At 47.6% G+C, this 13051-nt stretch overlaps 1 protein-coding gene across 2 annotated transcripts in view; it reads left to right on the top strand.

The window, feature by feature from the left end:
- PDPR (pyruvate dehydrogenase phosphatase regulatory subunit) overlaps nt 1-13051 on the top strand; it is a 567407-nt gene that overhangs the window by 363118 nt on the left and 191238 nt on the right. For both annotated transcript variants that reach the window (XM_085640040.1, XM_085640039.1), the window contains exons 11-12: nt 9974-10129; nt 10235-10368. In XM_085640040.1, the coding sequence (XP_085496166.1) occupies nt 9974-10129; nt 10235-10368 (290 nt within the window). The remainder of the gene's footprint in view (nt 1-9973; nt 10130-10234; nt 10369-13051) is intronic.

Below are 13051 nucleotides of genomic sequence, written 5' to 3'. Positions count from 1 at the left end.
TATATGGCTGCAGGTGAAATACATTTGTGGCATGGTGCACAGCAAAGGCTATGGACCCCTTTTCTGCCCCTCTTTCAGAAGTTCTTTTGTTCCTCCTTTCTCTGGCCCAGCAGGGCTCTGCTCTGGGCACTATCAAGGGCTATATCTCGGCCATTTCTGCCTTTTTAAGGCTTCCAGATCAGACTTCTCTTTTCAAGTCCTCTGTTAGTCGTTTCTTGAAAGGCATTACACACACGTTCCCTCCAGTCCCCTTTACAATGCCTCAGTGGGACTTGAATCTTGTGTTGACTTTTTTGACAGCGCTAAGGATGCCTGGCTTCACCCTGGGGGTGCCCAGGAGTGGACACTTCACAGGGAAAGCCAGGAGGGGTTCCACAGCGGTATGAGTATCCGCGCCAGGAAACCGCTGAGGCGACACCGCAAGGTGGCCGTCTGGGTGACAGTGCGCTCTATCAGTACCTTGACATTTTACATTTACAACAGTACTTTACGTCTTCTCACCTTGAAGACTGCTTTCCTGGTTGCTATCACCTCTGCCAGAAGAGTGAGTGAGCTCCAGGCTCTTTCTTCTAAACCTCCTTTCCTTTCTGTTTATCCAGACAAGGTGGTGTTAAGGACCCGTCCTTCTATTCTGCCCAAGGTTGTCACGCCCTTCCACATCGGGCAGACCATCACTTTGCCCACCTTTTTTCCGCCTCTGCATCCTTCGAAAGAGGAAGAGAGGCTCCACCGTCTGGACCCAAAACGTGCGCTCTCGTTCTATCTGAAGCGCGCACAGCAGTTCCGGGTGGATGATCAACTCTTTGTTGGCTACGTGGGTGCCAAGAAAAGTCGGGCTGTGCACAAACGAACCATCTCTCGGTGGATCGTTCTGTGTATTCAAGCCTGTTACTCCTTGGCTAGGAAGGAGCCTCCTGTGGGGCTGCGTGCCCATTCCACCCGGGCGACGGCAGCCACTACCGCTCTGGGAAGGGGAGTCCCTTTGCAGGATATCTGTCAGGCAGCTACGTGGTCCTCACTGCATACCTTTACTAAGCACTATTGTCTTGACCGCCAAGTTCGGATAGACGGCTTCTTTGGCCGTTATGTTCCCCAGGATTTTCTGGTGTGATCTTGGTTCGCAGACCCACCACCGGGGTTGGTATTGCTGGGGTATCTATTCTAAGGTAAGGAATCTAACACGAACGTGTTTCTTTCAGATGAACAAGTTACTTACCTTACGCACAGAGATACTGCTAGCAAAAACTTTCCGGATGCAGTCTGACGCCTGGGGATATTCTAAGGTAAAGAATCTAACACTAACTAATGTTTCTTACAGATATATCGTTACCGAAGGTAAGTAACTTGTTCATTAGCCGCCGGTATGGCGGATGGCCAGTGCCAATCCGTCGGACACCCTCCCATGCCCATCTCACGCACTCAATTGTGTTTATTTCGGCCCTGGGTGCTGTATATGGCTGGAACAAAGCCACTTTCAGCAGCCATGGAGCGGTCTGATCGCGTTCTATCTCCAAGTGTGGCTGAAACGGTGTGGGATGTAGCCAAAAATGCAAACCGCTCGCCTGAGCACAGAGGGTGTATAGCTTTAAATCTGGAGCACCCAATCCGCCTCATGTCGGGGTCAATGTAAGGATTTCAGACACTCTGGGTTGATAACCTGCCCATTCTAGTGTGATCATGTTGGAGTGCAGTCTTCTAAAGACCTGCGATGAGAGAGGAAGTGGGATATTAACGAAAAGATATAAGAATTTCACCATTTTTGCTATCGCCATGCGCCCAGCAATAGACAGCGGCAGCTTATTCCATTCCTGGATACGTGTCTTAAGCCAATCAGCCATAATTTATTCTCCACAGTTCCTCAGGGTCTCTGCACAGCCCTGTACCTAAATATATAGTCAGTTTGGATGCCCATTTTAATGGGTATTCCTTTTGAAAGGGTCTCGCAGCTTCAGTAAGCAGAAAACAGATCGATTTGCTCCAGTTGATCTGGATACCAGAGTATCCCCCAAAGCCGATCACTTCCCTTGTCATGGGATCTAGATTTTCCTGGGGCTCACATATAAAAAGGGTAACGTCATCCGCATACATGAACACCACCAGTCCCCAAGTGGTGAAGCCAATACCACGCTCTGCGTGATGCTGGCGCAATCTAGCAGCCAGCGGTTCCATTGCTACTGCAAACAAAAGTGGGGAGAGGGGGCATCCCTGCCTGTAATTACGTGAGATCACAATGGGTTTGGAGACCTGACCATTCAGCTTGATGCGCGCCAAAGAGAGGGTATTCAGTAATCCGATGTTTTGGGTGAAACGTGCGCTGAAGCCCAGGCGTTCTAGGAGCAGGAAAAGAAATGGCCATTCGAGGGAGTCAAATGCCTTAGTGGCATCGAGGCAAGTCGCAACTGCTGGCAGGGAGGGGTGTATGTGGTGCATGACCGATAATATTGTGCAGAGATTGTACGACCTGGTTCTTCCCGGGATAAATCCGAACTGATCGGGTCTTACAATTGTGGGCATAAGGGGCAATAAATGGTTTGTCAGCAACTTCACATATATTTTGTCTATATTTATTAATTATAGGGGGTGAAAGGAATCGCAAAGTTCACGCGGCTTGTCTTGTTTGAGTATTGTTATGATTATTGCTTCTCGAAGGGTTGGGGACGGCCTGCTGGCAGCGAGTCCTGATACATCTCCATGAGGTTTGAAATAAGCAGAGTAGCATATTCCTTGTAGAATGCAGACGTGAGTCCGTCCGATCCGGGAGCTTTGTCGCCGGGCAGGCTGGCTATGACTTTCACGATTTCCTCCGGCTTGGAAGGGGTGTCAAGGTATTCTCTGTGCCCACTGTCAATCCAGAGTCGTTCTATGGAGTCAAAATATTGCTGTAGGGCGTCCTGATCTCCTCCTCCACCACTGGCATAGAGCTGGGCGTAGAAGGTCGACATGACCTCAGGCAATTCTACTGGGGAAGTGATCAACTTACCAGGCTTTTCTATCAGTTCGGATATGTAGGCAGAGATATGTGGTTTTCGCAGCAGCCCCGCCAGTATTCTGCCAGGGCGGTCGCCCTCCCCATATTGTCAGGCCTGTGTCTCCCGCCCCAGGTGTAGTACCTCTCTCTCCACTTCCGCCTGGAACTCAGAGTTTGGCTCTGATGTCCACTAGTGTAGCCGGCTTGGGATCTTGGCTGTTAGCCTGCTCTAATTGTTGGATTGCGGTCTCGAGTTTCTTCAAGGTTCCCCTAATTGAGTTTAACACTCCCAACTGCCTGGCAATGCACGCGCCCTGAATTACCACCTTGAACGCCTCCCAATGTGTGGAGGGTGATTCCACTGAGCCGATATTGAAGACAAAATAGTCTGTAATATCCTGCCGGATCTCCTCTTTGAAAGCCGCGTTGCACAATGTATGAGGGGGGAGATGCCATGAAAAACATCAGCGGTGCAGTTTGAGGGATTTGGAGGGACAAGCACACTGTGGAGTGATTAGAGAGGATGCGTGGCAAATGCTCGACAACCGTAGTCCTAGCAGCCACGTCTCTGGATACCAACCAGAGATCTATGCGGGACCAGGAGCCATGGGCAGAAGAAAAGCATGTGCCTTTGCGCTTGTTTATGGCGCCAAATGTCCACTAGTGTGTAATTCGCTATGAGCATGTTTAGTGCCTCAGTAGCTTGCGGGTGTTGTAGCCTAGCAACGGAGCGGTTCTGATGCTCTTGCAGTGCAACGTTAAAATCCCCACCCCATACCACTGGTCTGGGCCCATAATCTAACAGCTGTCTCCAAATATTGAGGAAAAAGTCAGGTTTGTCAGTGTTTGACTCGTATACTGCCCTGTGAACATGTGTACGCTGCATCTTACTACTGTGGTTTTCGTAACCTCCCAGCTTGAGTGTTGTTGCAGAACAGACCTTGTAAAAACTGAACATGTAACCTCCCCGTACACACACCGTCCCCTCCACCCCGTACAAAAACCCGAAATTTCCACAAGTGAAAGTTGACTGCAAAGAATTAGCAGTTCCCCCAACACCCACTCCAACCCCCCAAACAGGTTGAGACCTGTTCCCTTCTAAACGCTTAAGACCCCTACTAGAAAACAAAGATAGATACTTGTGGGAATTATCCCAGGGGGCCATTATTGTAGGAAAGTCGTATCTGCTTCTTATGGTTACCCCCACTTTTTGCTGATGTCTCACTGTATTTGGACTAGTCTGACTGGGATCCTGTTATCAAGGACCCCAGTCTATCTGCTTTCTCGCTTAAATTGCTATGTATGTACTTTAGGTACACTCCAGATTGGATACTGGGGTACCCTTAGCAGGCCCTAGTATATGTACCCAGGGCATAGGTACCCCAGAGGCCTCCCATGGGCTGAAGCATGTATTATGCCACCCATGAGAGGCCATTCAAAATGACACAACAGGTCTGCTACAGCAACCTGTGTAAGCTGGTGCGTGCACTACTTACTTAGATATAGGTTCACTATATCTATCTAAATCACTACACTTAAAAACCTATCAGTCACCCCTATGGCAGGCCTTATAAATCCTGAAGGCAGGGTGCTGGGTTTTACGTGAGAGGGTGCCCCTGCATGAGCAAAGCCCCTCTGCAGCCTTCAGAGACCGTTCTCCGGGGTGGTCTGTGATGCAGCCAGACATATAGGTTAAGTTGCATAATAACCTCGCGGTAAATGCTAACTTTAAAACAGCTGCTTAGAAACATGTTGTGTTTGGTGTCAAACACCTTGGAATCATACCTCCACACCAGTAACTGGTGTGGGAGGTATGATTCCACCCTTCTGAAACCACTACTGTGGGTCACCGGTCTACCCGGTACCAGCTTTCTCGACCCGGGCAGCACAAAATGGACGCTGCCAGCCACAGACATGATTCTGCTCTCCTGCTGCTGAGCAAAGCTCGCACAGTGGAAAGGCATGACAATAGGCATCCTGTGACCACCTCCCAGACAGGGTTTATTGTATTGGGGCTGGGTGGGTGCACTATGAGAGTTCCAGAAAGTCTGCACTAGGGGTACATTTGGTGTCCCTGTGCATAGTCCAGCTCAAACCATTGGCTGCTGCTCTGGCGTGAAACTGGACAAAGGACATGGGTGTAGCCTCCCCTGAATCTGTCCAACCCTTTCCCGTGGGTATAAAGTGGGTTACTTGGCTACAGGACTTTTGATTTTACCTGGACAAGATTCTACTAAGAAGAAACCAAGTAGTTCGACTGCCTGCTGGACGACTGAAGAATCTCCCTTGGAGTAAAGGAGTTACTCCCCTGCACTAGCAGGCACTTAAGCGCATCTGACCGGCTTGCATCTCCCGAGATCCTGAGGACTCCGAAGATATCAGTAACACATGAGGTGGGTTTCTGAGGGTCCCTGAGGTTGATCTGCCCTCGTGGGGACCGCGTGACCCGAACCCCTGTGCACCGCGTACATTTGCAAGTGCATATGCTTGTTGGCGATCCCTGAGCTTGTGCATTGGACTCCGAGTAGTCCTGACCCCGAGCAGTATTTGCACTGAAGAAATCCGGCCTCCTCGCACTGAGTGCTCCATGGGCTTGTGCTTTACAGACTTGCTTGAGTTCTCCTCGCGATCCCTGGTCCCTTGGCCTGTGGGTTCTGGCGAGGGTCACCTTGTTTGTTCTTGGGTTTCCCTGGTTGCTCCAGACGCTCCCTGACTCCCCATTGCTTGGAGAGTCCCCTGGACCTTGCTGGTCCACACCGTAACCTGTTTGTCCTTCCTGCGTGGGTTGCATTTGCCAAGGCTTGTTGGGGCTCCAGCCAGACATCGACCCCTCAGCACTTGACATCCTTCGTGGGACAGCTCACCTGTGGATCCTGGTCGTCCTCGACGTCTCCTGGTCCCCTTGGCTGCAGAGTCAAGCATCTCTTCTTCGCACCTGAAGCACCTGACATCGGTGGGCATTCGACTACAGAGCCCCTGGTCACCTGAAGTGACCCAGACTCTGTCCCCTCTGCCTTCAGGTTCCTCTCACCTAGAATCCAGGCTTGGACTCCACCGGACGCTCTTCGCCTTCCAGGCAGCATTACTTCTTTGCAGCTCTCCATTAAAAACAACAAAGGTTTCTGACACCACTTGACCCCTATGCACCTGGCTCCTCTGGGATAGTTAACACGGATACCGCAGTACTCACTGGTAGGTTGGCTCTAGAACCTCCTATGTTCCAAAGGGGTTACTTAAAGTCCTTGTAGAAGTGTCCTTAAACTATAACTTTGCAACCGCGACTTTCCCATAGAGTTGCACGGAGCATGCAGTCGTGTTTCCTCACTGCACCGGTCCTCCGTGGGCTCCCTGTGTCACTGCCTTGGGTGGTTCCTTGGGGTCCCAGCGATTCTACGTGCTATAGGCACTGTGTCTAGTCAAGTTGTGATTGTTATACCATTTTTTTAGTATATGGTTTGGTCTCCCCTGGAGCCTGCTGTGTATTGTGCTACTTGCAAATGTTCTATTGATTCAGTATTGTGCGCTTTGTGCTCTAATCTCGTGTAGAGACTAGTAGAGAGTGTTATATTAATAAATACATATTTTTATATAACTACTGTGTTGTTCGCCTTTCATTTAGTCATTCAGGAGGTGATATTTTGGTAAAACAAGCTGCTTTACATTCCCTCTTTGACCTCATACATCATAAGGGTCGTGTGGACTGGTACAGGGTGCCCACTTTAATTAGTGGACAGCATATACCAGGCCACCTTCTCACAATGATCTCACCAGGCAGACACCCCTGACTCTAGGTCAGGGCTTGATAAGCAATATCTCCATGCAGGGGAGCTCTAGCTTGTAAGGTAATGTGGTGGTAACAGACAACCATTTGCAGGGATACACACGTAAGGTTCAGCATTGTAGTTTTAGTTTTGGCCCTCTGTAGCCCAGTGTCCACAAGGGTCAGTCTGATGTAGCACATGGGCACAGGGCTAATCGTTGTCACTCGTGAGGCCTTCTTCCGATGCTCTGGGCGACTTTTGCTATTTCGGCTAAATTCCTTGGTGTGGGTCAGTGTGGCTTTCGGGTCTGTAAAGAATCGCAGCCTCCTATCTCCCATGACACACAGCTTAGCATGGTAAAGGAGAGCACACAGGATCGTGAGCCTTTGAAGGATTCGCTTTGCCGTCAGGAATTCACGTCGCACCGCCTACACCGCTAAGGTGAAGTCTGGAAAAAAGGACAAGGTTTTGCCCTGGTGCCTGACGTCCTCATTTCTCTAGCCCTCCGCAGAATCACGTCACAAACAAGGTAGTTTAGCATACAAGCAATTATTAGGTGCGCATGTGCGCCAGGCAGAGGCTTCAGTCCCAGAGAACGATGGGCTTGCTCCACAATGAAAATCGCCGACAGGTCTGCCCCAAATTATTCGCGGAGCAGGAATTCTAGATAGTCCTCCATTCTGGCGATCGCCATGTATTCGGAAATACCTAGGATGCAGATGTTGTTCCATCTGGAATAGGAATCCAAGTCCTCATTCTTTGCCAGGATTATCTGCAGCGCCTTATCCTTTTTTACCAGTCGCTGTCTGTCCTCAGTGAGAGTGTCTTCCGCCTCCGACACTCTGGATTCCACCTGGGTAATCCGAGCATCGTGTTATCTCATTAATTAACCCGGTCTAGTCGTATCGTGAGTTGAACCTGTTTAGCATCTATCGTCTTGAGGCTGGATTTGACCTTCAGGAGTAGGGAACGTATGTCACCCTCTTGCAACGCTGTTTCCTCAGTTTCTGTGGCCTGTTCACCCGCATCCTGTGATGTTTCTCCATGACGTCCCTTGCGCCTGTTTTCAAAGGTTAGCTTAGGCTGCTTAGTGTCCGATTTTCAGATTATGCTAGATGCAGGATGTACAGTATATCGATGGGATGCAGGGGGAAGGGAGTGCAAGCGCACGTTTTTGTGCTCTTTGAGGTTTTTGTGACTGTGTCTATGCCACAGAGGTCATTTACATCCTTCTCCGCCGCTATGCTGCCGGATACTAGGAATATTGCATGCCCCAGCAGGCCAGGACCACCTCCGGGCACTGATGAGCCGCCGCAGGCTGGTGTTCCCAGTGCTCTCTAACGTTACTCTTTTTTGTCAGGCATACAGCACTCGCTCCTACAAACGCAATTTCGGGCCGCAAGCCCAGCCAGCAGACCGCCCACGACTAGGGTAGGGGGCCCAGCCACTCAAGTCACTCCAACTGACTGGGCCAACAGGCAGTCCCCACGGAGTCAATCCCAAAGGTGCGAGTCGATGGGCTGCAGGATCCAGAGGGGGGTGCGCAGCACCATGGGAAACGCTCTGCGGTTCCAGCCTGCACCCCCCACCAATGCACCTCCTCACCTTGCGGCACCACTGCGATTTCGGATCTGCAGCTCGGAGCCACCAGTCACACCCCAGGGCATTCCGGGTAGGGTCCCACGCCTCCATCTAGGTGTGTGCCGCACACGGCAGGCTCCAGGCGGTCGCCCTGAAGGGCCCAGTTGGTGCCTCCCAGCCCACACGGCAGGCTCAGCAGCCGGAGAAAGCACGCCACTTGCAGCTCCGCAGAGCAGCAGTCCAAGGCCCTCTAGCTGCAGCTGCGCTCACCACAGCCACGGGTCCCGCTCCGGGGAAGCCATCAGGAGTCCCACGGAGACACCAGTTGGGCCCAGCAGCTCACCAGGGGGAGTTCTTTATCGCTTGAGCACGACACGCCGTATGGCGCAGTATCGATGGCCTCTGCACTCCTGGTCACGTCAGCCTCCTCGGCCTTCCTCAGCTATTGTCCGCCATCTTCACCCCGTGAGTCCTCGCCCTCCACAATCTCCCCCGGAGCACGCCAGTGATTTATGCGGCAATCCAGGTGCTCCCCAGATTCTAGGCACTGCAGATCACACTATTTCTGCTTGTCTAGTTTATTTTACCCCCGGATTATGACGGATAAAGCTCTTGGCTGGCAGAGCCCACTCAAAGTGCGGCCATCTTGCAGCTGGCTAGAGCACACCCACGTCTTGGTATACTTTAGTAACTAGTTACCCCTGCAGGCAGTTTTGAAAGGGCCTGGCCAGACCCCAGGTGGAGTTATGACGGACATTCCTTTTTTGCCCAGCCTGACTTCTGCTTACTAATAGGAAACAATCCTGGAATGGGTGCTAAATTAAACACAACCTGATTACTAAGCCAAGTCAAGACAATGCAACAACCAGCTTGACATTATTTTGTTTGTGGTTTATCTAAGGCAACAAATTAGTATCATGAGGACCATGCAAAGATAACCCGTATCTATCTATCTATCTATCTATCTATCTATCTATCTATCTATCTATCTATCTATCTATCTATCTATCTATCGCTGAAGAATATTTTATAACTCCATGTGACAAATAATTAGATTGTTAGACTTTACTTTTTTTAAAGGTACGTAAATTAATGCAATTGATATCCGATTGTTTATCCATGAGAGCGGTTTGTGTTCATTAGGAAGATATTTTAGTTTGGTTTTTTTGTGACATCTTTTTATTGTCTTTTAGGCAACTGTATGTACAGTCATGCTTGTATACTAGCAGTGTTGAGACATATCTGCATGCATACTTTGATGCTATATGCTCCAGCTTATTGACCTTGTGGACATTTTGCTAGTTGTCCTTAACAAAACACCTTTTAATTCCAAAATCTTGTGGTATCCCCTAACGAGAACTTTTAGCCCCACATATCAATGGCAGTTTGTTTTACCAGCCTGCAGCCTTTCTTAGTACACGGAGGAGGAAGAGTGTGGTGTGGGGGGCATGCAAGATAGTGACTTTGCGGGTGTGGCCCGTTGCCCCGTGGGCATCCTGCCTTCTTGGTGTGTGAGCTTGTAGTAATACCCACTACACCAGAATGGAACAGTATAATACCGATGTTTGATATTATACAACCAATTTCTAATATGAGAACCAAATGTGTAAATCTGATTAAACTGCAATGGAATTGGTTAAAATGGGTTCCTGCTTTTTTCCAGCTCTTATCTATGATCTTAAGGTTCCACGGTGGGACTTTCAGACTGGACGACAGTTGCGTACCTCACCTTTGTATGACAGGTTGGATGCCCAAGGAGCCCGCTGGATGGAGAAGCATGGCTTTGAGAGAGCTAAATTCTTTGTTCCGCCTGGGAAAGGTCAGCATTCCTGTCACTGCTAGTGATGGGCCATTTACGGTCAAAATTTATTTTTCTGGTCTTTCCTTCTTAATTTTGCTGATCCCTTTATTGTTCATCCTTTAGATCTCTTGGCTTTGGACCAGAGCAAGACCTTCTATAAGCCTGACTGGTTTGACATTGTAGGGTCGGAAGTGAAGTGCTGCAAGGAGGCAGTATGTGTCATCGACATGTCATCCTTCACCAAGTTTGAGATTAGTGTAAGTTTTCCATTCAGTTCCTATTTTGTACCATATAGTCCCCATTTATCTGAGTATTTATCTAGTTCTATCAAATGCTCCTGCCCCTGATTTCAGATGAGACGATTGTAGGGCATTGAGTTCACTGGCTAATTAAGTATTATATGGGGCTGAAAGGATTGCAAATCATGTTATTTATTAACCTGAGCATGTTGTCGGGTGATCTCTGAGAAACATATGATGCTTTTGCTCTTGTACTACCTTCACCTCAAAAGACTGAGCAGCCACTACTCAGCCAGCCAATATTTCCTCTGTAAGCTAATTACTCTTTGGGTGTAACTACAAAAGTAAGAGACCTTTCCGAGGGCCATTTAGTTTTCACATAAGATACAACTAATTTCAGGACTTCATATTGATCCAGCTTGGATATCCATTCTTACTCGGACACTGCACACAATTCCTCCAAATCCTTTGCAGCTATAAAACAATCTTCATCCACACCCTCTCATATATCATCTGGATTACCATTTGTAGCTGGAAACCTTGACAACAAAATCTGCCCGAACATTCTTAGACCCTTTGATTTGTTCTATGTCAAATTGGTATTGCATTAATTTGGCTGAGATTCTGGAAATTACAGGTGTTCTGTTGTTTTATATTTTCTCCCAAAAGGATGGCAACTGATGGTTTGTGATAAGTCACCATCCTAAACTTGCTTCCTCAAATATATGATTTGAATTTGTGAATAGCCCCCTAACAAGCTAACTCTTTTTCAATTGTAGAATAATGAATTTCTAAATCTGTGTTTTCATCATTCCCACTGTGTTGTGTAAGAATGGCATCTAATCAAACGTTGGATGCATCAACTGTGATACAGCATTGCAAACTTGGATCAAATTCCTTTAACACTTTTGAGTTTGCTAATTCATTCTTAGTCCACTCCGATCACTCTGGCATGTAATGTCCCTCTTAAGCATTGCATTTTTCTTCAACAACACAGTCAATGGTTTGATATGAGAAGCGTAGACCGGGATAAAGCAAGAATAGAATTCACACATACCTACTAAAGTTTTCAACGCCGACTGTCCTTCAGTGGTCTTTCATCAATGTTGGCATTAACCAATCATGGTCTTGGCTCAATGCCATCACCTCAAACCACATGCCCCAAATACTCCACTCGGGACTTGGCAATGGCACGTTTCTCGAACTTCAGTACCACTCCTCTTTCTTGTAAAATAAACAATACCTGGTCTAAAATGGCATCATGCTCCTCCTGCTTCCTGAAATGTGACCACCACTTTTATGTCCTTTAACAGCTGGTACATGAGCCTCTAAAAAACAGATGTTGCGGAAGCCAAACCAAAAGGCATCCAGCAATACTGAAATGTTCCTATCGGTGACGCGAAAACTGTCAAATGTCTTGATTCAGCTTACCGCCATTTGTTAAGCGGAAGCTAAATCCAGTTTTGAAAACCAATTCGACCCTGCCTTCGTGCTGAAGAGGTTGGTGATCCTAGAAAGGGGGAGTGAATCAACCCAAATAGCGCTGTTCAAACTGCACCAATCAACCCAAACCCTTAGTTCACCATTTTTTTCCGAGCCACTACCAGTGGAGATCACCATAATGATGACTCTATGGGCTTGATTATCCCACTGTCACACAATTTCATCAGCTCTTTCTCGAAATCCTCCCTGATGGAAAATGGAACATTTTGCATCTTGTGCTTGATATGGATAGAGTTCTGCCTGACTTTAATCGTATGCTTAAATAGTGCCCAATTTTCCTGAAAAACTTTTGGGACATTTTATTGTGATGTCATTCACTATGTCTTCTGTGACCACTGATACTTGTTCCTTTGTTCCAGGTCTCAAAACGGTTTTGAACAACTCTTGGCAAAACCCCCCTAATATGCATAATCCCTTTACAACCACATACACTTTTACAATAATCTTTCGGTCCTTGAAAACCAAAACATCCTCAAAATACCCTGACAAATCAATCTGTCTTCCTTCATGTGAGACCGGAGCTTGCTCTGGCAGTTCCAAATTTCTCCCAAGCCACAATTCATCAAAACCTTCTTGAGTAATCATTGAGATGCTGGCACCAGAATCAACTAAAAGTCTGAGTGATTTATTACCTACTGTCACCTCTGCTTACAGATCAACACAATCTAAAGTATTTCCTGTACAGACGTCCTCCCCCCACCATCAATACAATATCCTGGAGATCATTCTGAATTTTTCCTAGCTGTGTATTGCACTCAACATCTAATAAGTGTGCTACAACACTTGTACTGGTCTCTGTATGATTCCCTAGACGTTGGCAAATCTCTGCAAAATGGCCTAATTTACCACACTTCCTGCAAACAACAGTTTTGGCTGCACATTATTTACCTGACTTAAAATGTTGTATATTTCCACATCTAAAGCAAACATTTGGCTCTCTAGAAAAAACTTTAGAAGTTCTCTTTCGGTGTACTTTTATTTTTTAGAAGAACATTACCAATAACCTCTGATTTATTTTCTTCAAGTTCTTTAACAGATAACCGAGATGTTTCAATGCTTTTAGAAATACTTTAGGTTCCTCCTGGGACAGATTGGTCAATGACGAGAGCTTTTGCTGAATAGCTTTATTAGTACAGTGACAGATGATTTGATAACGTACTAGCTGATCTGCATGTTTTTGAAAATTACAGTCTGCAAC

This window comes from Triturus cristatus, chromosome 12, assembly GCF_964204655.1.
Source record: "Triturus cristatus chromosome 12, aTriCri1.1, whole genome shotgun sequence".
Taxonomy (NCBI): domain Eukaryota; kingdom Metazoa; phylum Chordata; class Amphibia; order Caudata; family Salamandridae; genus Triturus; species Triturus cristatus.
The sequence above is the reverse complement of the archived record's forward strand: the minus strand, read 5'-3'. Positions and strand labels throughout refer to the sequence as shown.